Source organism: Coloeus monedula (genome assembly GCF_965178545.1).
Source record: "Coloeus monedula genome assembly, chromosome: 1".
NCBI classification, from domain to species: Eukaryota; Metazoa; Chordata; class Aves; order Passeriformes; family Corvidae; genus Coloeus; species Coloeus monedula.
In genome coordinates this window covers 36,498,818-36,523,071 of record NC_138781.1, presented here as the reverse complement: position 1 = coordinate 36,523,071, position 24,254 = coordinate 36,498,818, and the positions used below count along the sequence as shown (strand labels likewise).

General features: G+C 37.5%; 1 protein-coding gene across 1 annotated transcript in view; it reads left to right on the top strand.

Moving 5' to 3' along the window:
• The window catches only part of TBC1D5 (TBC1 domain family member 5), a 317,175-nt gene that overhangs the window by 147,718 nt on the left and 145,203 nt on the right, over positions 1 to 24,254 (top strand). Inside the window, exon 4 of the mRNA XM_082289383.1 lies at positions 12,019 to 12,085. Coding sequence (XP_082145509.1) covers positions 12,019 to 12,085 — 67 coding nt within the window. The remainder of the gene's footprint in view (positions 1 to 12,018; positions 12,086 to 24,254) is intronic.

Below are 24,254 nucleotides of genomic sequence, written 5' to 3'. Positions count from 1 at the left end.
CATTTTAGAAGTCTCATATTTCTTATGTCTTCCTAGTGCTTTGTACTTGCATCCTTAGTTCCATTCTGAAGTGCCACTAGGAATTGACGCGACTCATCCTCTGCACAGGAGGGCAAGGATGGAGAACAGAAATCTGTCCTGTGGTGGATTACATACTTTTTTGTGAAAATGTTTTGTGGGGAGTTTTTTCCTCAACATCTACAACAAAGTGATCATTGTTTGACAAACTACCTTGCACTGTAGCAAATAGAAGTGTTTTGTCACTCTTGCTGTCAATTCAATATATTTTTATATTCTGATGTAGCTGTGGACTTTCATCTCTTAGACATCTAGAGTTTACTGCTAATGCATATATACCTTTGCTCTTCAAATTTTTCTAGATCTGTCATTCACAACATGCATCTGCTTTTGCACCAGCAAAGCGCACAGTTGGTACTCTCCAAATTGACTAAAGGTTGATTTACAAGAATTTTGATTAAAATCTAGTGTTTTCATTATGCCGTGGCATATTTTGATTTGGCAGCTTAAAAGCTCTAGCTCGGTACTTCTTTTCTAGTGTTTGGTGACATGTTTTTTTCTTTGGAGAAATTTATAGAAAATGTAGGGTACTGCTCCATTTCGTGTTCTCTCAGTTATGGGTCTACTGAATGCACAATGTATGCCAAGAATTAACAGCCTTAATTAGACAGCCTCAATGGTAGTCTTGTAAAACCAAGCCAGGCAGCTGTAAGCTCAGTTGTCCCTTCCTGGTGCGTGTTCCTTCTGTATAGTTAATTTGATTAGGATAAGGGCTGTTCCATCAGCAGCAGTAACACCCTTTAACCATAGAGTATTTGAGCCTATGTGACAGTGTTGGTTGTCTTCAGGTTCTGGGTTTTTCCTCAGATGCCTTGCCAGGTTGCTGGGTACTAGTGCTGTGGTAAGGTGAAGGTAGCATGATGGGGTTTTTTTCTTCTTTTAACAGTGTGTTTCTGAATTGTGCTACCTCTAGACTCTGCTGCTGTTGGAACAGGTCTTAAGTTTTACACAGATAACTTTAAATGTGTTACTTAATTACATTATTAATAACATGTTTACTGAATAGATGTGAACAGGATCCTATTTCTAATTAATTTAATAAGTTGTTCTGCAATTTATGTTAATATAAATCCAAAGCAGCCTTTTGGACCTACAGATCTGGCTGCTTCCAGCAGTGCTAAGAGGAGTTGTGGTAGGGAAGTAGGAGGCTGCAGCTAGAAGGGGTTGGTGGAGCTGAGCTGGAGTGACAGGGATGCTGTGGGTGCCCAAGAGTGTCTCCCTGGCCCTGGACATATTAGTGACTGGCCGCTTCCCACATTCCTGCACATGGGACTTTCTTCACCTCTTACTGTGTGCTTTTACAACTGTAGAATTTAAGGAAAGCCCAGGTGTTGCCCAGTCTTGCATCTCAATGACAACTTCCTTACTTGAAGCTTCTGGTCTGTTTCCTCTTCCTTGGAGCCATATTTCTGCTGCTGCCTCTCAGGGGTAGTGCCAGCCCTTGCACTGGATGCCAAGTAGCTCCTCTGCCCTTTAGTTTCTCATGTGCCCAAGTTTCTGTGTTTCCGTTAATTCTTTTATTCATTTATTATTCTGAAATTCTTTTATTCTTTCTGGTTGCTTCCTAGCCATAAATGCTGTCTGTTTTCCCATTCCAAACGAGCAAGTAGCTAATTACACACATGTCACCACTGTGTGGTGGATGCTCTGATTTCAGGCTGTCCCTCTTTGCATGCATGTGCTGGGCAAAGGAAAGTGGCATGATTTTTCATGTTTTCATTAAACACATTTGCACTCCAGAAAGAAGGTCCAGGAGAGCACATTTTGCTTTCAGAAGCCTTTCACATCCATCAGCAATGCTGTAAGTCATCAGCCTGCTGCAGTAGCGTCCTTTGACAAGAAACAGCAAAGAAGCAAAGCTCTTTTTAACTCCTGGTCCTGGTTATCATGAGACCACCTCCCCAACTTTAGGAGGTGAGGCTGCATATCACTGCCACTTGGCTCCCTGGCCAGGTTGGCTTTTCTCCTGATAAACCTGTTACAGTTTCAGATCAGCTAGCTCCTTGTTGAAAGGGCAGTTCTATTTCAATAAAAGGGCACTTAATCTTTTCTTGTTTGTCTTCTACTATCATTTAATCTTGGAAAAACAACAGAATGCTAGAAAACTCCTGATCAATCTTTTTTGCTTCAGTTTTTTTTTTTTTTTCCTAAGCTCAGTGCAATATGCATTACTGCTTTTGAATATGAAAATCAGACTATACATCCATATGATTTATTATCCCAAACAGAAGGATTGCAACAATCTATAAGATAGAAATGTGGTTAAAAATAGGATGTAATTGAAGTAAGTTAAAGGACGATAGTAGCCTTCAAACATGTAAAGAGATGGTATGTTTTTCTTAGTATAAATGGTCTCTGGAGACCACCTTTTTATAGTGATTGTGCATGTCTAAGATTAAGCAAAGCTGCATGACCAGTGCTATCTCAGGAGGATGCTGAGTCATTAACTCATGTTTATTGCCTTTTGCCATCTTTAGTTTATTGCAATTTATAGCTCAAAGGCCTTTTAGGCTGTTTATAAGTTAAAATTAGCTAAATTCTTCTGGATGCAAGTATAAGTCACTCAGCATTTGTATATCATCAGGGTGTAAATTCCTACCAATGAAGTCAGGCAGCTTCTAAGATTTTTTTTTTCTTTCTGTGCAAAGTCTAGTTATGCTGCTTGTCCCTAGTTAAACTGCATTACTCTGTCCTCTGTTTTACTAATTTTGCTGATTTGTGATTTTGAAAATTGTGTGTGCTCTTAAAGAATTTACTGAAGTTAGCGATGATGTTATTTATTAGGTATACAGTTTCCACTTCAATCAGACTACACCAAAATGTATCTTATCCTGGAGTCCTTTGAGTCACACTTGGTGAGATGACCTAGGAATTTGTTTAAGTTATACATGATAAAAGATCAGCCAGGTTATGTGGCAGATACAGGCACTAGCGTATGAACAGAAGTGAGCATAGTATACTATGGACCAAAGACAGGTGCACTGGGAGAAATAACTGAAAAACACTTAGAAGAATCACCTTTTACCTTACCCTGTGGATTTTTTGTTCTACCAGTCTTATTGCTGCTGGTAGCAAATTCAGTTCAGGCATTACTGGACTAAATGTGTATTGACTTCAGTGGAGTCACATTTGCTTATATAAGCTAGTATTGTGTGGTTCCCACTAAATGGGAAGTCAAACTATTTTTCCGTGTACATGCATTTTCTGAAGTGTTTAAATCACTATTTGCATCACAGTTAAACTTTTTTCCTTCCCATCATGCCTAGAGAGATTATATTAAAACACATCTGGATATAAAGTATTTGAGATTTTGGTAACTTTCAATCACCTGGGAATTCTTCTGAAGCATTCATATGAATTAGTTCAGTGCCCTTCGAGTAAAATTTCTTACTCTGTGTATTATATTGGTTTTAGTTCAGAGTACAGTGTATATAGCTCAGTCTATTTTGGTAAATGCAGAGGCTTCAACAGGAAAAGAAATATCATAAATAAGTCCCTTGAATGTACTTATTGTTGAATTTATTTTAAATTGAACTGCATGGGACTACATTTCTTAAACACTGATGCTACATTCTAATTTCAGAATCAGTCATCTAGACCCTTGTATATCTTTTCCCATCCACACTTTTTCACACATACATTTCACATGGGGAATGGTGGCATGTTCATTTACAGACTAACCTAATGACAGGATTGGTGTTTAGATTTGTGAACACCCAGAAGCAGTTTCACTTAAAATGGAAACCCTCTTAATTTCATGTGTCTTGATTTAAACAGAAGTGCATAGAAAAAAATGTTTCAAACAGAGATGTTGCCCGGAGAATACACTGAGTTTACACATATATGCATATACACATACACAACTGTGATTTTATAAGCAAAGATCATGGAAGGTGCCACTTGATTGTCGTAAGTCAGCAATCCAAAAGACACCAGAATTGACTGGGTTTGAGCAACATGCGGTACAAGATATTATTCCAGAAGTTTTGTTTCTAAATGCAAATCAATGTGTCTGCCTGTCATACTGTTGAAACAGCTTTCAGCAGGGCTAAAACAGGCTTTGATTTTGCACCTTGGTGCCAGTGTTCCTTACCTACTTCCAAGTGTGACCAGCTTTCACTATCGCAAGATTGGCATCTCTACGGGTACTATATTGTGCTTTACAATTATGTTCCTTTAATAATTCAAATGACCTTAAAAGGGAAGAAACACTGTTAGTGCTTAATATATCTTTTTCATGTCAGTACTGTAGGTTAAACAAAGTATTTCAGCCTCTCTGACTTTTGCACTTCAAATGGCGAGTTCATTAGTTCATCTCATAATGAATTATCTTCATATATCAGCAATTATCATAGTGTATAGGTTTTTATTTCATTCGTGGCAAAATACAGTATTTTAGAGCAGAGATGATAAAACTAAAATGCTGTCAGAAATCTGTGCTCCATGCATTCAAAGTGTGCTTCTAATGCTAAATGAACTTGAAGTGAGGGAGAGAGAGCCAGGTTTATACGTGAAAGATCGCTCACCCAAAAGTTGCATCATATTTATCTCAGAAAACCGAACTTGCTCAGAGTGGAACGTTCTCCAGCTTTCCAGCCTGGTAATTGTTTAATAAATATCAGCAGTGCACTTAGCTCTTTGGCTGAAGGCATTACTCCGGGCTGTGCGCCGCTCCGAGCGCGCTCCGGCCGCAGGCTCCGCGCTGAGGGGGCTGCGCGGCTGCGCGCGGGGCCGAGCCCGCGGCGGGGGCGGCCGCCGCTTCCCCGACTCTGCAGCGCCCTCTGCTGGCCCCGCGCGGCGGCGCCCGGCCCCCGCCCGCAGCCCTCGCGCGGAAAGCCGCGGCTCCGCGGCGTTTCACCTCTTAAAGATGTGCTTTCTGTAGTAGAATCTCAATTTGCCGTATGTTTTCGGGGTTAGTTCTCCTTTTATTTTATTTTTTTTTTTCTCCTCCCACTGCCATTTTGGTCTATCAGCTTCTTTCTATCAGAAAGCTTCTGTCGTCTTAGGCTTTTTGTATTTTATTTTATTTTTCCTTGGCTGCAGAGATCCTGAAGACTTTCCAAACTGCATATTTGGTGCTGTAGAAATACGAATTGTCTGGTCTTTTGTAAACCTTTCAGTTGTCAGACTGTTCTCTTTCAAAATAATAGAGGAGCTTGGAATCGCCCATGCTAAAATTAAGAATTTATAACTGTATGGAACAGATGTTTTCATAAACATTTGCTATAATTAATTTCAACCAGGGGATTGAAGGAACAAAGCAGTTTTTCCCTCTTCAAAACTTTATTGCCTTTTCCCCATACAGCAAACTCAGAAATCTTTGCTTTAATATTGTTAATGAAACAAATTTACTTCTCTGTTTGGTTTTCATTGTGAAAAAGGAAAGCTTAATTTGGACAAGATACCGGTCTTTGAAACAACAGAGAAATACCCTGATTTTCAAACACTGCATATAAAGGCTTAAGATACAGAGCATAAGTGTTTAGGTGCTCATTTCTGAGACCAGAGCTCTGTAGTGTCAATTGTGAGAGATGCCTACGTGTTCAAATAAATTTTATCCAGATCAGTCTGATGAATATCTATCTGTGGAGTAAATAGTACAAAAGAATTTTATGTTTGAAGAGTTGTGAATCTTAGTGTTAGAAAAAGCAAAGGGATCTCATGGTATTATATATAGTTTTAAAGCATAGTAAAATGCTTATTGTATGTTGATTACCCCTTTATACTCACAATAAAGGTCTGCAATCTGTTAAGCAATTTTTTTGTTGTTGTTTGTATTATATGAGGAATACATTTTGACTAAAAATTTTATTCCATATTTGTATTGTCACTATTTTGGGGGGGGATATTGTTTGGAAGGTATATAGTTTAGGGACAGCACTGTGATATTATTGTGAAGAAGAAAAAATATCCATGCTTTATTGTTCTGTTTTTACTAGTTTCTGTATATTATATCAATATCATTTGAGGAAAAAAAAGTGTTTAAAGTTTGAAAAAAAGAACAGCTTAATTGTTTTACACCTGAAAGAACCAGTGCAGCTGCAAGGATTTTTTGAGCAAACTAGAATTCCTGACTGATCTGTCATCTATAAAGTGTGCAAAGAAAAATAGGTAGCTGTCATTAAAATTACATTTCAGCTTTCAATAACCATTTAATGAGTAGCGTAATTATATAAGTATGGTACCTCAAGTACTTCACTCAATAATTAAAAATAATCTCATCTTTAAAGTGAAAGCGCTATAATTATTATTTGACTTAACCAGGACCACTGTTGTGATCTCCAGTGGCACCTCAGATTGTTCAAAGTGGTTTTGAAAGTATAAATTAAAATTGGATAAATCATTAAATTATTAAGCTTTAAATATGCTGAAAATTAATATAGCATGGAAATTTGAAGTCGTGTTATAAGAATTGACAACCTTAGACTGCAAGCATAGATTTGTGTTAAAATTTGACTTGTCTCTAATCATAAAACACTGCATTAATGATCGAGTGTTTATATCAACTTAAATTTTCACAACTGTTAAATAAATTTTGTGTTTTAACAACATTTTAACCCCTGATTAGAATACAAAGAAAAACATTAAGCAGAGTGCAAACAGGTCAGAAGGATCTGTCTCCATTATGACACTTGTAAGCAGGGAAATGCACAGTTCGGTCACTTAAATAGGATCATTTTATCACAAATTCCTAAACTGCCAGCCATAAAACCCTTTCATAGCTGACACAAGATTGGTAAATTGGTTTGCACTATGTAAATACACGTGTGCTCACATACAGACATGCATATGTGTGTGTATACATGCATGCAGAAATATGTATATATTTGAAGACAATTCTTCAGTATCAAAGTATATTTTCAAAAGAAACAAAAATAGTTTGATTATTTTTTAAGTTAGGAGTGCAGCCATCAAGCAAGGCCATGTCACTCAAGCTTCTTGTCTTTGTTGACTTGGAGCTGGTTATAACAGTATCCCATGCCTTCTCCATAAGAAGTCCAGTGCTGAATTTTTACTTCTCATGGGAAATAGCTGTTTTCAAGATGTAATGAAAGAGTTGAGGGAGAAATGTCTGATCCCTACATCATTCTTCACATGCTTTTTTACTCTTGCTGAGTACATGCTTAAGCTCAGTGTTCATTGTGCCTGGAGCATACCCAGAGTGTCTTCCCACCTGTGAATTGGGGCTTTGAAACGCTGTCCAGTTTCTTCTTATTATCTGAAGTGGAAGCTGTGCACTGCACCTTGAAAAAGCTCTTCTGTGAGAAAATACCCTATCAGTTGAGTCACCATCCCTGGAGGTATTTAAAAGACATCTGTTTTTTTTAAAGATGTGGCACCTGGGGACATGGTTGAATGCTGGACTTGGCAGTGCTGGGTTAGTGTTAAGGCTTGATGATGTTACAAGTCTTTTTCAACCTAAATAGTTCTGTGATTCTATCACCGTTAAAAGAAAGTAGTGTGCAAGTTTCAATTGGGCTTCTCCTTGTTACAATTTCTACACATAGTTTTCAGATAATTTTCAGGAAATGTATTTTGCACCTTCCTTATTCTGGTTTCTCCCATTTTATGTTATGCCTATAATCTCAAATATGTTCTTGGCAAGAAAACAGTTACTGCAAGTGACAAGCCCATGTGTTCTGGGTGAATCTAGTACCCTAGCAAGTGTACCGTTTGCAAATCCTTCTCCATTCATCTCAGAAGTCTAAAGAAGCCTGCATTTGAAATGTTCTTTTTTGATTAGTTAGTAAAAGTGTCAATTTTGAGTTACACAACTTGTCTTATAACTGCCTCCAGTTGTGTCCAGTAGTGTCAGGTCCCAGCTACCCAGGGCCCAGCTCCCTTTAGCTGTTGGTCTCTGTGCACAAGAACAGACCTTGCTGAAATGGGGCAATTTCGGGAGAAAGTTTTCATTCCCAGGGGAGGGAGTTGCTTAAAGAAGCAGCAAACCAAGTAATTTTCAGTCCCTTTGGAAGGATACAGCCTTATTTTATTATTGTATTAAAACCAGTAACTGCTCTAGTGCTGAAAGCCATACTTACTTTGATACAGATGCTTGTTACAGTATTGCTCGTTTCCCTTCTCTTTTCTCTGAAAGTGTGACAGGATTTATTTTACCTTTTTTCCCCCAGCTTGTGCATTTGAAGTTAGGAAAGCTTTTCACAAGGTGCATAGCAGGGTTAGTAGAGTATCCTCTGTTTCTTAAGCAAAACCCTTCTTCCCATAACTGAGTTTCAGAAAGAAACTAAATATTAGGATAATACTGAGTCAATTTTTTAAAGGAGACTACAGGTTTTTTTTATGAGCATCATGAATCTTCTATTCCTAACTGTTCAGTACACATCCCAATTCTACCAGAAATTTGGGTCATTATCAGTGAAGAAGATAGAAGTAATATATCTGTTCTACTGAGAGTTCACTGTATCTTTCAGGAGGCGTAGCTGGAACTTTCCTGAGGAGAGGTGATCCAGGGCATGGATTCCCACAGCTTAATGTCATTACTTAGTGAAGCAGCAGTCTCATTTGTCCTCTATATCACTAACTATGGAAACTTAATAGGATTTGCTAAAAAGCCTTTTGGTTTAAACTAGGTAAAATTTAGGGAGTCTTCTGTTAAGAAAATGAATGCTTTGCTCTTTGCTTTATGATTTTTATCACTTTCAGTGAAAGACGTCTTAATCATCTTTCAAGGTCCCATAACAGACATACCCATCTTAAAGGGGTAGAGCAAGGGAGCAATCACAGAAGGGTCTGTTCCACTAAATCCTGGGTTTAAGAGCTGAATACACCTAGCCCTATCCAATTTTGGGAGCTGCTACTAATGACATGATGAAGCAGCAAAAGCAGCTTGCAAAAAAGTGCCTGAACAGTAACTTGTATGATTATGAGATTTATTAATGATGGGTATACAATTAAAAGTGCTAAAGTATTTTGGCGATCATTAAATAAAGGAAATTATTGTATTCAGAAAAAAGCAAGCTACACTTAGAGTAGTTTGTGAAGAACACCTCAGTGGATGTAGGAGACCCAGGATCCCAACAACTGTGGGGATCCTGGTGAGAGAACAACTATTATCCTTGTTATCTTTGCAATGTCCTGTTCACTCTTTGAGCAGGACTAATGGTTTTGTTGAAAGCTCATAAAGGCCATGCATTTTTTGAGATAGTCTTAAAGTTCATTCTTCAGGAAGGAGGAGGATTATGTTGCTATTCTTGAAAAGACATGTTTTTTCAGTATATCAACTTAGCATTGTGAATGAGTTTTCTTTTTCAATCTCACTAGTCTGGTAGGTAAATGCTTAGGAGTTGTTTAAGTACAAATAAAGTGCAGTAGTGCATTCAGGACCCATTTTGATGTGCTGCGTCCCTGTAGCCATTGCCCAATACCACTGCACCTGGCCATATGGCTTTAACAGAGACTGAACATAGTTCAGTCATTTCTCTGAATGCTCAGGATCAGATGTGGAGATCGGTAATATATGAAAAAGCGTATTACTGAAAATTGTCCCAATATGGGACACTATTTTACAAGATATGAGAAAAAAAAATGAACAGATGGTTATTAATAATGGGAGGGTCGGCTCCTGGATGAAATATCTGGTGTTGTTAATTTAGTTAAATTTAGTAAACAAAAAGCAGATTGATTAAGTAGGATTTCCATTTTCAAAATAAATTGAGAGAGCTAATTAGTGAAATCAACTGGACTGAATGATTTTAGACTAAGATGTAGTAGAGGTTTGGGATTTATTTTAGACAAAGGTGCAAAAGTTAATAAAAAACCCTGCATTCCAAATTAGACAAGAAAAGAAACACTTGGAAGTTCTATGCCGAAGTGAATGATTAGGTATTTTTTTAAGGAATGTCTGGAATAAGCAGAGATCCTTAAAGAAACAGAAAAACAGCTTGATCTGCAGAGAAGGCCACATCCCGGATATCAGAAAGTACGGGGTTGTAGCGACAAATAGCAAAAATTAAGTTGAATTAGACCATAAGATGAGAATTTAATAAACAAGAAAATATTACTTGATTATGGAAAGAAGCTTTCTAGGGAAGAAAATTAGAACCATTCTCCAGTGTGAATGGTCAAATGATACTAAATGTAATCCAGGTATGATCTGAAAAGGAAAAATAATTTTCAGTAAAAATAGAATTTCAGGCAAAGGCCTGAAAATAAATCAATAAAATAAATGGGAGTGTTGGGTGGATACTGTAAATTAGCAGAGTTAATAGAGATTAAAGCATCTGACTTGCAGAGTAAATGTCTTTCAAGAATACTGATGAATGCTGCTGCATGAAACAATTTTTTACTATTTTAGTTCATGGCTGATGAGTGGAAATACAAAATAAAAAAATAGGTACCTGTACCTAGATTAACAGGGAAAAGAAAGGTGATAGCAAAGCACCTGCATGGGCTGACCATCATCTATGCTTTAGAAAAGCTTTTAAGAAAGAAGTAAGAGAGAAAAGTAAAGCAAATGGCATAACCTTTATTGTCGGGTTTTTGTGTTAAATGGGAGATTGTGGCCAACTAACCTGCTTGCTTGTCAAAATATATGTTCAGGAAATGCATTAAGTCTATCTGGACCTCAATAAAGCATCTGATGTAGTGTCACAGGAGATTATGTGAAATAAAAATGATGGGGATTAGTGAAGTATAGTTATTTTAGGATAAATAGAGAAATGCAGATTTTAATGAATTATTTTTAGTGAAGCTTGGGGTTGAACCAGTCTTATCCAATATTTTCATTTATTGTCTTGCCACAGAACAAGAGCTGATAGCCTTTTATTAAGTAAAATTATTTGAAGGTAATATCTAGTGCAAGCACAAATAGAGCGTTCAGGTAGGACTGGTTGTTTCCGAAGAAAAGAGGACCACAAACAGCATGACATTGTGTGAACTACAGTATTGCACTAGTAAGAATTTTTAGTGTAAACTGCAAACTTCTCTCTGTAAATAAAAAGTGGAGAGTAAGTGTGTAGGCATGTTGGTTAAGGATGGCTGTGAAACTGCAGGATGGAGTGGCACAACTGTTGACTGTATTGAGCAAGATTTGTTTGATAGAGAAGAAAGCCACTGCCCAAATTATCAACTGTCTAAACTTCTAGTATGCTGTCTACAGCTCCTGTCCCTTCTTTCCCATATGTAAGAAGGACTGAGTTAAAGAACACAGGGAATACAAAGCATCATTTAGAAAAAAGACTGCGAGAACTTGATTTCAGTCAGCAGAACACAGATCAGAGGTGTGTAGTGCTACCTGTAAATTCACTAAGGAGGCACACAGGGACATAGAAGAACTATCAAGCTAAATTACAGGGCAAGAATAAACAGTATAAAACAGGACAAGAGTAAATACATGACTCCTGGCTTTTAGCAGTCTTTCAATAGAAGTCATTATAGAGAGGAAAATTTCCTTGTAATCCTTGATTTTTGGTAACATTATTGTTCTATGTATCACCAGCCCACAGGACGTAAAACAAGATGTTTGGCAGATGTCTTAATAGGTTCTTTCAGAGAAGTTTTGAACTTATCCTATGACAAAAAAAACCTGGTATCACAAATTCGACTCAGAATTTTTTACAAAACAGATGATCTTTTACTTTTTTTTACTTAATGTTGGTAAAATCCAGATTGTCTACTTATATGGTGTACTTCTGTAACCTTAGACTAGTTAAACTGTGTTTAATAATTTGAGAAGGGCCTCAATCAAAACTTTAAGTGAAATTAAGTATCAGATTTTCAGAACATTCCGACTCCAGTTTGAACACGGAGGCTAGTTAAGATACCTGTAAGAATTTGAAGAGTTAAAGTTGATATTTGTCTATGTAAGTTTTAGGTGAGTTTTGTTATGACTAAAGTTACCATATATGGTAAAATCAGTTGCAGTTATCATCAACATTTGTTTTCTTACAACAAAGATGTTTTCTCTTATTTTTATATTAGGAGGATCAAATGAAAATGGAAGCACACCCCACACCTCAGAATCAGATGGAACTTTTATTTCTTACAGGTTGGTAATTTTTTATATTTATTTTCTAATTTTTAGGAAGTTGATTATAATAAGAAGCATAATCTATTTAAAGCAAAAGAACAGGTCCTACTTTAGGAGGATTGTGCAATCTAAATGAAAGTCAGTGAACTAAAGAACAGGAAGGATTTGATTAAGAAATTATCTGGAAATTTGTTTTCTGGCTTACTTTTTTTTTTTAGAAAGTTGTTCAAAATGCTTAACTAATGAAAGTACAAGATATTTGTAAGTCTAAATATTTTTAAGGTTGTTTTTTGCAGGTTTTTTCCTCCAAAGTATGCAATAAAGTAAGCTCACAGCAACTAAGCTAAATGTTTAAATATTCAACTCACCAGTGAAAACGTTTTTGATCTTTTCCAAAGTAGCTTGATCTATGGACCACATGGAACTGTATTTCCTCATTATTTTGTGTGAAAAAACAAAGCCAGGATTAGTAACATTTGAGATTATTTGACAGCAAAATAATATTTCAATTAGTTGGCAGTAAGCAGCAGTTAAAGAAACTTTTTTCAGCAATATCATTGAGCTTGAATCTTGCTTGGGTACATACCAGAGGGTGTCTTGTGCTTGAAAGCACAGAAAGCTAATCAGCAGGTGTATACTTTCATCTTTCACCCTGCAAAATACTGCCTCTACTACAAAAAAATCTTTGTCCTTGTGACTAATAAATTAATAGTATGATTTGTGCTAACCAGAAGGATTACATCTGATTTTCATGTGTAAGTATGGTAAAACAAAACAAGCTTACCACATGAATATTTTGGAATCATTTAGTGAACTGTATTGGTTGGGATTTTTTTTTGTTTGTACTCTGCTGGAATCTGTGCTTCAAAGAGGTGCAGGCAGGCAGGAGGAACCTGCCTGGTCGCCTTGTCCTGGTTGCAGCCGGCTGGGTGGGGAGTGTTGCACCATGGTGCAGACAGTGAGCTGTGCTGGTCACGGGGAGCCTCGGGCATGGGGTGGCGGGGAGGGACACAATGCTGGAGAACCTGTTGCAGTCTGGAGACAGAGAGATTGCCGAGGAGAGCAAGGAGCAAACAGTCTGGTCTTGAGGATGTTGAAAAGAAAGACTTTTTGTAAGGACCGAGAGGGAACAGGAAGGAGTTTGCTGCGATTCAAACACCCAGAGGAAGCTTCTGGACTGAGAGCAAGGTTGGAAAAAAAGGTTGTGCCTGCAGGGACACAGTGGGACTGGGGAGGGTTGATTTAGGTATCCTGCCAATTTTCTGTATCCTAGTAAGTCAACTCTAATGAAACTTACTTCATAATGATATAAAACACGTAGGGTAGTTAGCTTATTCACTTTGATAAAATATATTAGAAGATCCATTTTAGGGTTCTGCATGACTCTGTTTCTTGTCATATTCATGTTTTCTGCATGCAACATACTGTCTAAGTTACAAGAAGGGCTGAAAAGTACCACCCAGGATAATCTTCATGTTTTTTAGGTGAGAAGCATATGTAGATACAGAGACCACAACAATTTCTCAAAAATAGGCAAGACAGAATTTAACCAGAGCAGCAAAAGAAAGCTGAGAGCTCTCTGCCATTAAGGCCAGGACACTTATTCCTGAAAGTCATCAACTCAAGAGCACCAGCTGTTGTATCTGCCAAGTGGTAACACTTGAAGAAGAAGCAGCCAGCTTTATCTGGGCTCTGGTTCCATGAGAGTGTAAGCTATGGAGCTGGGGTTGAGCCCTTCTTCTCGCCCCTGCTCCACTCAGGCAGTAGCACTCATCTCTCAGGGAGCTAGTCCAGGGAGCTAACCCAGCCCAACCTGTTCATTCTTCAGAGGGAGACCTTTCTGATCACTTCACTTGCAGTATCCTCCTGCCAAAACTTCCCATGGAATCAGTGCCAATGCAGGAAATGTAGCATGGACAGCTACAAATAAGTGGGAGGACAGAGCATGGTATCTTTTACCTAAATCAGCCTAAACCTTAGTGACTCTTTAATGCTCCACAGATTAAGTGGAGATTAAACTGATCTTTGTATCTCTATATTCCTTAGTCCAAAGTGCATATAATAAATACAACATTGGCTACAAGTTCCACTGAATAATAGTCATATTCTGTCAGAGAGGATTACAGCCCAACTTAGAAAACTGAAGGTAATTAGTCTTTTCAGCGGGGTCCCATATATCATTGCCAAAGTATTATTGATATAATTAAAGGCAAGATAATAAAAAAGCTATATGTGCGTGTATGTGATTTGGGGAGGTGTATATGTATGCACATATATGAAAGTAACCTCTGACTTTTCACAGATGGCAAGCTATCACTGTTATTTAGCAGTAGTGTTTCAGGTGTGAAATGTATATTTTTTGTGCAGTGGCAAGTAATTCCTATCATATTATGAGACTGGCTGTAAATCTGATGGTTGGGTTGAATATTGTTTTGATAGTTATAGTTCTGGACTGCATGTTAAGTAAAAATGAGCATCTAATACCTTACGGAAGATGAAAAGTGAATCCTGAACTACCTTGAAAGATAACAATGCTATGTGGTTGTTATTTCTTTAAGGACTCATTAGAGATTTTGACTTACTTTAGGATACTGTCAAAGATTATTGTTTCAGTAAGTTAGTAATTTGGCAAAACTAATGATAGTCTTGTTTACCCAATGTGTTTCAGTCTATCATACTTTAAAAAGACCAGCTAGTGAAATTTTGCCCTAGAAGAGGCAAAGGCATCTTTGGATCATGGTAGATGTCATGCATGCAGAAGGTTGATACATGAAAAATTCTATTGAAAATTTCTGCTGAAACAAAAGTTGTTTTCTATTTTATAAGTAATTGGCTTTTACAATTTAATTAGGAGAAGAGATGACTCCAAAAATATTTGAATATTAATAAGTTTTGTTATTGAAGTGCTCTTAAAAACATATTGGTTATACCACAATAAAAAATAAATCCCAGGAGAGGTTGCTCGATTCCCACATTTTCTGCTTTAAAGGACAGTTTGTCACTATTCAATACAAGACTCCAAGTGTGTGTGTTACTAAAGGATGACATATCATTATCCTTTGATATATTTATGATGCTCCAGAACTATTTGTATGGTTTTATTTTTAACATGAAGGTGTCACCTTAGAGTTTGTGACTGTTGCTTGTGTTGATCGATACTAGTTGTCTCTGTTTTTAATGCTGCATGTGTTCAGGTAGTGAGCATTGCCCTTTAGGTCATAAAGTTTGTAAGTAATTTAACTGAAAAGCACATGTGATTGGCGTGTATTTCTAAATATTTATTGAGTTTGTGAATCTGTCCTGTCAGGTCACAGAGAATTTTCTCGTTGGTCTTCAGGCCCTGATGGAAGTATTCTTTGTGTACTTGGGAAGAAGCTTTGCTAATAAGAAATTATGAAAATTACTTCCTAGAACCATGTCATCAAAATTAGAAGTTCACTATTAGAAACATTTGAGCAAGGATTTAAATATACAGTAACTTTCAGCTTTAAAATGCAAGAAACTTAAGGAAAATATTTGAGCTCTGCTCTACTGTATTATTTTACTGCTATGGTTAAAGCCTTTTCTGGATGTCCAAATGGGCTGGACTTCACCAAAAGGAGAAGAAAAATAGATGTGGGTCTTTAGTTTCAGCATCTGCAATGCAGTGCCACTGGAAAGTAGAAATACTCTTTCTCCTCCTTTCCCAAGGGCAGCTGACCTTCTCCTCGCCAAAGAGGTGAACCCCTTGCCAGCACATATGACTACAGACTATTACATTAATCTGTTTAGCCTCAGTACCAGCTGCTTGCATGTTTTTAATTATCTTATTAGATGGTATAACAGTGACCTATGAAATAAAATGAAGGTGAGTATTTTTTAACTTTATTTTACAGGCTATTTTTCTAAATATATTTTAATGACCTAATTATGACTTTTAGGGAGAGCCATTGATGCAGACATTCAATTTGGCTGATAGAATCTAACATCTCAAGGACACTTATTTTCTTTCAAGGTGGATTCATACATTAATACTGCTTCTAATAAATATATAGCCTTAAAAAAGCTCACTTTTCATACTTGTGTTGTTAACTTACTTTATGATTCAGAGACCCATGACTGCTGTGTTGGATAATTTCTTAATACATCTCTGCACATATATATAAGTTTAATTTTTACCCCATGTGTCAAGATAAAGTTCTTTCCTCTGTGGCTTAAACTCCATGACAAATCATGATTGCTCAAAGTTGTGGGTTGTGTAGACAAGGTGTATTCCTTCTTCTGCTCATATTTCAAACAGGCAGAAGATCTAGTATGAGAAAGACTTTTGTATTCCATTTTCTCCCCCTGACTTCTTACAGCTTCTGCTTACCAGATGTTTCCTTCCTTGCTGCAAAAAGGCAATGTGGTCCTGCTGGCTGAGGCGTTTCTTGTGTGCCAGCCAACAGGGCTGACACTGAGCGTGCAGAAGAAAGATGGCAAGGAGTGCAAGGTGTTCCTCCTTGGTTCTTCCCGCTTCCGAAAGTGGTGCTGAAACCAGTTTGGTTCCTCTTTGACCTGTGGCTTTTCTTGGCAGTTGAGCCAGAAGTGGTTACATAGCCTCTGTCCTTACATGTTAAATATACTGTGAACATGTATGCAACTTACATACCTTCACCCTATGGACAACTTTGTCTTAAATCTATTAGGAAGCAGCCCTTTTCCATCTACACAAGCCTATCTAGTCTTGTTCATACACAGATGATGTTACTTTATTGTTTTAATTTCAAGCCACCCCTGTGCAATTATAATCTTATTTTTCCTGACTTTGTTCACTGTATGTCCACGCATAATCAAGAGATGTAAAGAACAAGCTTGTTTCTATGGATTTTTTGATAATTTTGCAGTAAGAAAAATTGGGTACAGAAAGCAATGCAGTGAAGTTGTCACTGCCCCTCCACTCCACAAGGAGAGTTTACAGCACTTGCATCCTTCCTCTCTTTCCACAAGGAAGTAGTAAAACTGGCATCCATGTTTATTTTGTCTTAGCCTAAGCCATTTGCTAGATGCTGTTCCCGTTGATGCCATTTATATGCAAAGAGGGCTTTTCAGTATGAGGTAATTTTGTCTGAGAGCATGTAAACTCTGTCCTTGAATTTAGTGATTCCTCCGAAAGATTGTCTTCATAATGTGCTAAGAATCTTTCTCTGGATGTGGTAGTCTGTGCCAGTGCTCTCATTTTGTCCATGTTTGTGATGTTGTAAGGAATTCCATCTTGCAAATCTCCTTTTTCCATCAAGAGAAAGTGGCTGCACTGATCAAAGGTTTCCTCCAACAGTTTTTTTTTTCCTCCAAATCCAGGGAGATCACTGTCATACCTATTGAGAGCTTGGAAGATTTCTGATTTTCTCTGAATTCTTTTAAAATTGCTTTCCTTTTCTTTCAGTTTAAGGAGATTTATATAATTTCCATCTCTGTCTTGTCAAATTTCTGTTATTTACTTCTTCCTTCCATAGCTGATCCTTGCTACATTCCTTGCCTGGTGTCCTATAAGGAACTGGCGAAGGATATCATAAGACAAGGAAGAATAAATTGTCATTAAGGAACTGAAAACCTATATTCAGTATACTTTTTCTAAGATACAAACATTTCAACACATATAAATGGTGGATTTTTTAACTTTTCCAGGGAAATTATATTACTTTCTAAAGACATAGAAATGGTAATACAGACTTGCTTTCTGGTTTTATGCAATGTAATAGGGAAAAGTAAATTTAAGAAATTTACTTGAAACTTGAGATGCTTTTGACAGAGAATCAGAAAGGAAGGATTGAGTTACCAGCATCTTTCATTGGTAGAATGCTTTTTTTATGGATTGGTTGCAAGAAGGAAAGACTTAATACATGAAGAGAGACCATGGAAGAGAGAATGGTAATTTCTAAAGTCCATGGAAAGCAAGTGAAAATTTTAGTTCACTCTTCATTTATTCTGTTGTATTTGAAAATTGGCATATGTACCACTGACACGATAATCAACCGATGCCGTATTTTCCCTTACTAATGTTTAAAGTGTTTTTCATTATGAATTTCTTTTACTTTTCCACTCTCAGTAATCTTCAAACTTTCATGGCAATTGGGAGGTGTTTCTGAGGACAGGAGGGAAGCAAATGTCACTCTTCTCTTCAGGAAGGGTCAGAAGGAAGATGCAGGGAACTAGGCCAATTAGCCTTACCCTGACCCCAGGGAAGGTGGAGACGTAGATAATATGCAGGGGCCTGGAAAAAGGACCTGGGGGTCCTGGCAGGCATCAATTTGAACATGAGCCACCAATGCTCCCTTGCAGCAAAGAAAGCTAATAGTATCCTGGGATGCATTAGGAACAGTGCTCCCAGCAGATCAGAGTTAGTAATCCTTCCCCTGGAATCCATACCTGGAATGCTGTGTCCAGTGCTGGGCTCCCCATTACAAGACATGGGCGTGCTGGAGAGTGGCCAGCAAAGGGCTGCTGTGGTGGTGAAGGAACTGAAGCAGCTCTTCTGTGAGGAAATACTGAGAGAGGTGGGACTGTTCAACCTGGAAAAGAGAAGGCTTGGGACATCTTTTCGAAGTCTGTGAGTATCTGAGTGCAGGGTAGAAGGGACACAGAGACAGGCTCTTTTCAGTGACACCCAGCAATAAGATCAGAGCTAATGGGCACAGACAGAAGCACATGAGGTTCCATCTGAGTATCAGGAGGCACAATTACATCTAGTTTTTAGTTGCATGATTTGTAGAGCTGTAGATTTAACTTGTGTCCTACAGGAAAGTCTTACCTTTTCAGTTTCTTAACGAATGCATGTCTGTTTCTGTAACAAGGCTGCATGCATGTGAACACACACAATTCACAGAGCTCTGCTTAGCTGTGAGTATGAGTTAGTGAAGGGTAAAACAGCAGGAAGGAACTCTATAGTCAGGAGAAGTAGAAAGTAAATGTTCTAGATGTACATGCAAAGGATTTCAAAGGCACTGGGGATTTAAACTAGAAAGTTTTGACCCTGCAACTGGCAAATTCAGTTACAATATAAAAATAAAAATAGTTGAACATAATATCTACATTTTGTCTCAGCATTCTATAAATGTATGTAGAGGAAAATGTGCTGGTGAAACTTAGACTTTGAAATGGCTGTAACAAGAATTCTTCTATGAAAGCTAAACTGTTAAAGGGTTGGAAATTATGCACTCTCCAAAGGCCAAACTTGGCTCTTTGGCTGAGAACTGCCAAGGCAAAGTGGACAATTTGGAATATGGAGAAAGATATCTTGGGGTTCTGCGTCAGACTTAGTGCTATTAGGAAGGGTGCTGGCAAAGCATCCTGCTGCCAGTGCAGCCTTGTTTCAGTTCCCTGAACTGTGCTATGCGCACACTGGTAGCTTAAAGAGCATAGCTAACTAATAACTTTATTTGCTGGAATGTTTGCCTTAAGAAAGTGATTTTACCTTTCTTCATGCAAACCTTTTTAACTGTATGTCAGCCAGAAGTAGATGAAACCTGAACTGTTAGAAAAATATGCCCTTTGAATGTGCAGCCTCCCAGCAACACAGCCATGCATATTCACACTTACATGGCTGTTAGCTCTGCCACGTATCCTGAGGCAGGACTTTGAGAAACAGAGGAAAATACATATATTTTCCAAGCAGACTGATAAGCCTTCACATTAAAGCTGTCAAGTGGATTTTCAGGGTAGAAAATAAAAATCTGTGTGTTTCAGAAATGTTGTTTAGAAACTCTGCTCCTTATTACTTGATACTACCTTTCAATTGGGGTTTTTTTCCTCTGCTTTTATAGAATTAACTCTGTCTTTATTACATTCCTGGCAGTTGCCTCACTTTTTTCTCAACTGTTGATTTTATGGCGTAATAAATAATACAAACTATGCATGTTTCTTGGATTTAAGCAGTATGTTTGAAAGGAATTTTTGCCTCTGTTTAAATATTCAAATATAGATACTTGAATGTTCCTATCGATAAAGATCTCATATTGCAAAACATATGACACAATAATTTGAGAATTGGTTTTCTTTCTGATGGCCTGTTCAGTAGCTTATTGCTTCACTGAGTGCCCCTGAGGAGCCGAGTTGGGTCTCAACATTTTAAAAAGCACATTCTGAAGATGAAAACCAGTATGAAAATGTGAAATTTGCTTTTCTGGAAGCACACATGCTATTGTTTTAAGATGATTTTTGCTGGTACTGGCAGCACTGCTCAAGAATTTTCTTTGGATCTCTCTGAGGCTATCTGTTTTATCCTTTAATATTGGTCTAGAGGATGGAATAAGCTTGAGATTTAGATTGAAATCTTAAATATGTATGCAAATGTTCATACCTTTCAGTAGTATAGCACTATTCTTCCATACACTGAGGAGTATTCTTTGTTATCTAAATGTTATTGTCAATATCAATTTGGTCTTGTTTTAGCAAGGACACAAAAAAAAAAGGGATTTCAAAACTTTGCATGAAATATTTCAAAAATGTGCGAGTCAAAATAATGATACACACTGTCTGATGACCTGGTAGGTACTGGTTTCTTTAACTGCAGTTTCACCTGAAAGTGAATTAAGAACAGTAATATTTACCTGGTAGGTCTGAGTCCCTGTAGTCCCAGAACTGAATCTTTTGCCCTTTTTCAGTGATGTAGATGGTAGTTCCATGTGCTTCTTCACATTTTTACGTTTCTATGGGTTTTAATGTCTTCCACAGAGTTTTGGTGTTGTCTGAACATGATAGTAACGAAAATACTTCTTACGCTAGTTTTAGACTTTGTCAGGATCTGCATTCATACAATTTACCAGCTTTATCCTCTAAATCAGCAAATGCAGAAGCTGAGTAGCAGTGATTGCTGTCTGTGCTATACCAGTCTCCTTCAACTGTATTTCTTCCTCTTCTTCCTCAAAGGAGTATTTATTTTGCAAGGAGCTTTAATGGGCTACCATTGCATTCTCCTGCATATCTATGCTTGATGTAGTGGTTTTACCATTATGCTGCAGATCGAAATTTAGCAGCAGAGCCAGAGGCGGGTGTTCTGCTTCTGCCTATCAGTGGAAGAAACTCTCCCCAACACGCACCAGCTCAATGTTGTCTCAATAAAGCTCTTGGAACTATTTGAATTTCAGAGTTATTTCCTAGGCGACTCATTACGTTATTGATGTCATGCATTCTGGAAGAGTTTATAGTTGCTCGTTCCTCTATAGCTGAGCACAAGTGAGATTCCAGTGACTTCTACTAAGATGTTAGACCTTAGAGGTTCACATACCTTTTCAAAAATGTTATTTGAGTGCATGTAAAATTTTAGTTAGACTTCTGGTGTCTTTACTCCTGGTGTAAAGTCCTGCTTGTTGTGCTCTCTACTAACAGTCGACTAAGAGGAACACTTCTGTTCCAAACTTTAGGCTTCTGTATCTGAAAATCTGATGCTTGTAATTGTCTTAACAAGAATCACACCCACGAATCATGTCCTGTTGAAAAGGAAGAAGAATAGATTATGTATGATTTGCTCAGAGGTCAGCCTCATTTCTTACAAGAAAGAAAGTGTGTGTATTAGAGCAGACCCCAGTATAAAATTCTTTGGCAGAGAGATTTAAACTCTTGTGGTTATGACATAAGTGTATGTTTCAAAAGATGGAAAGGAACAGATGAGAACTATGAGAACTATGAACAAATCTTGCAGAATGACTCTCTTCATTGATTTGCCTGCTTTTTCTTTCATACATATTGAGCACTTTTCCCGCTTGAAGTAAAGCAACTGTCCCTGACTCATGCCAGTAGATATTTCACATTGGACAGTTACTGCAGAGATAACGCATGTGAAATTAAGTTTCTTAAAGAAATATTACACCAATAATTTCTTTCTTATTCAAGTCTTATATTATATGTATTTATTATTATTATTATGAAGACTTTACAACATGCACAGTAGTGCATTAGACAGGATACTCAAATTAGAATCTAAAATGAAAAATATTTACAAAATAACAAGAAAACATTAACATTGACATTAGCCTTTAACTGTACTGTCTAAAGGTGGTATAACACAGGATTATGCATTTAATTTTCTAGTTTGATTAAGAGTAAGTGCATGTGCTTGTTCATAGTTTAGGTGGTTCCAATTAGCTCTTGAAGTCCTTCACTTCAGTGAAGCAAATGGGATGTGGTAGACTTCAGTTCCAATCTTCATTGCTCATTTCATGTTGTCCAATGGGTTTTCTGCAATCTTGGGTTAACAAGGCTCTTAGGTATTATTTTACATAGTAGGGCTATATAATTTTAAATGTTATCTTTTTAGAATTGATTGCTTGTTGATATTATGAAGTGTTACCACTATTAAAACAGTCTCTAGAATTGTAAAGCTTAATTTATTAGTCTTCATTCAAAATAGTTGAGAAATGAATTAGTGGATGCTGTTCAGAAAGGATTTTAAATATCATTCAGCTTTACTAGAACTGAAGCAGATTCCAGCTTCCAAGTAATTTCTTTTTCAGTTGCTTATAACTTTTTTTTTTGTGATCCCAGCAGCCAACCGGCAATGCAGAGGAGATACGATCTTGCCAAATTTCTTTTGGCGGTTTTAAAAGTAATTTGGTTCAAAACGTGTTTGGAATTGCATTGCATTAAAAAAAAAAAAAAAAAAAAAAGAAAGGCATAATATCTGCACTAATACAATTTCAGAAGTGTTGAAATTACTTTCTTACTGTGTAGCAATCACTTCCAGCAGCTGGTGAGAAAAATAACCTGAAGAGTTTCTTTCCTCTCTGTTCTTTCTCTTCACAGTTGCACTGGTTGAAACCTTTTGCTAACTCAGCTGACACGTTGGCATTTTCAAAGACATTGTGGGAATGTCATCCACTTGCAGAACAATGTGAATAGCTTCAGAGTCTGACCTGTTGTGTGCACAGGGGAATGTGTCACTCTTAAAACATAGCTACCTTAGGGAGGTAGCTTGGCAGGAGTTACAATGGCCAATGATGCTACAAAATTTACCATGGCAAATGAAGAATATTATACGTGATAGAAACAGGAGGGTTATTTAGATAGACGTAGTATACTGTAGCTACTGAAGTATAAATGACTGTGAAAGAAAGGCCCAGATTTTTCTCAAGCTGTGTCTGCTATATACCATACGTTGTATTTAAAGGAGACAGAATCATGGTAAACAATCGTAGGCAGCTCCCTGCAGAAGGTGAGGATGTGTGGGAGACAGGGAGGCAAAAATGACCAGATAGTCTTTCTGACTTGGAGAGTGGGGGATGTGAGAGGAGTGAAAGAAGTTGCCCCACACCACTGGAATGACTTGCTGCTCTTTTGATCACTTGGGGGTACTGGCAGTTGGGAGAAGCTAAAGGCAGCCCTAAACCCTGCAATCTAACACTGTGGCAGTCATCTTTGCTCTTATCTGGAATACCTTTAATACTCAAGATCCAGAAGTAAATGCCTTTTTTTTTTTTTTTTTTTTTTTTTTTTTTTTTTTTTTTTTTTTTTTCAGGAATATGGTCCTAGCTGAAAGGTGGTACATTCACAAGCACAGCACTTTTGGTCTCAGCATGGATCATGAGCTCGCTCCTGTCACAGAGGAACAGGACCATAATTTCCTGGCTTGCCAAGTCCATTCCTCTACAGTTCTCAGCAACTTTATCTTACAATTCAGTTTTAAAAAACTCACTCTCCCAACTCAGCTTAAAAGGCTGAAAACTATCTAACTTAATCTTGCATATATTTAGGGCAATTTGCAAAACCAAAGTTTGCTGGTGTTTAGTATAACCCACTCTGTGACCCTCCTTAGCGAAGTAAATGTGGTGAGATCTTAGCCTGGAGTCATAATAGTAGTTTCTCTCTTCCTGGTTTCATTTGGTCTCCCAGGGAAAAGTAATAGTCTCCCATGTGACAGGGGGAGGAGGAGATGTTCACCTTAAGGACATGCATTGAAAATAAATCTGAAACACATTTCCTTGCACATAACCCAGCTCTTTACCTTGAAATTGCCCTTTGGAATTTAGAGTGGTTACAGAAAGTCTGTGAGGAAGTCTTGGGCTATGAAGACTATCAGATGGCTTACACTGTTCTTGAGATTCGTTTCAGTAGAAGTTGCAGGAAATATAGGTTTAATTCTTTTATTCAAACTCAGTAGATGGTTTGGGACAATTAATTTCCAATTGTTTCCCAGTAGAGCAGATTTACTTGTATATTAATGAGGCACAGGTGT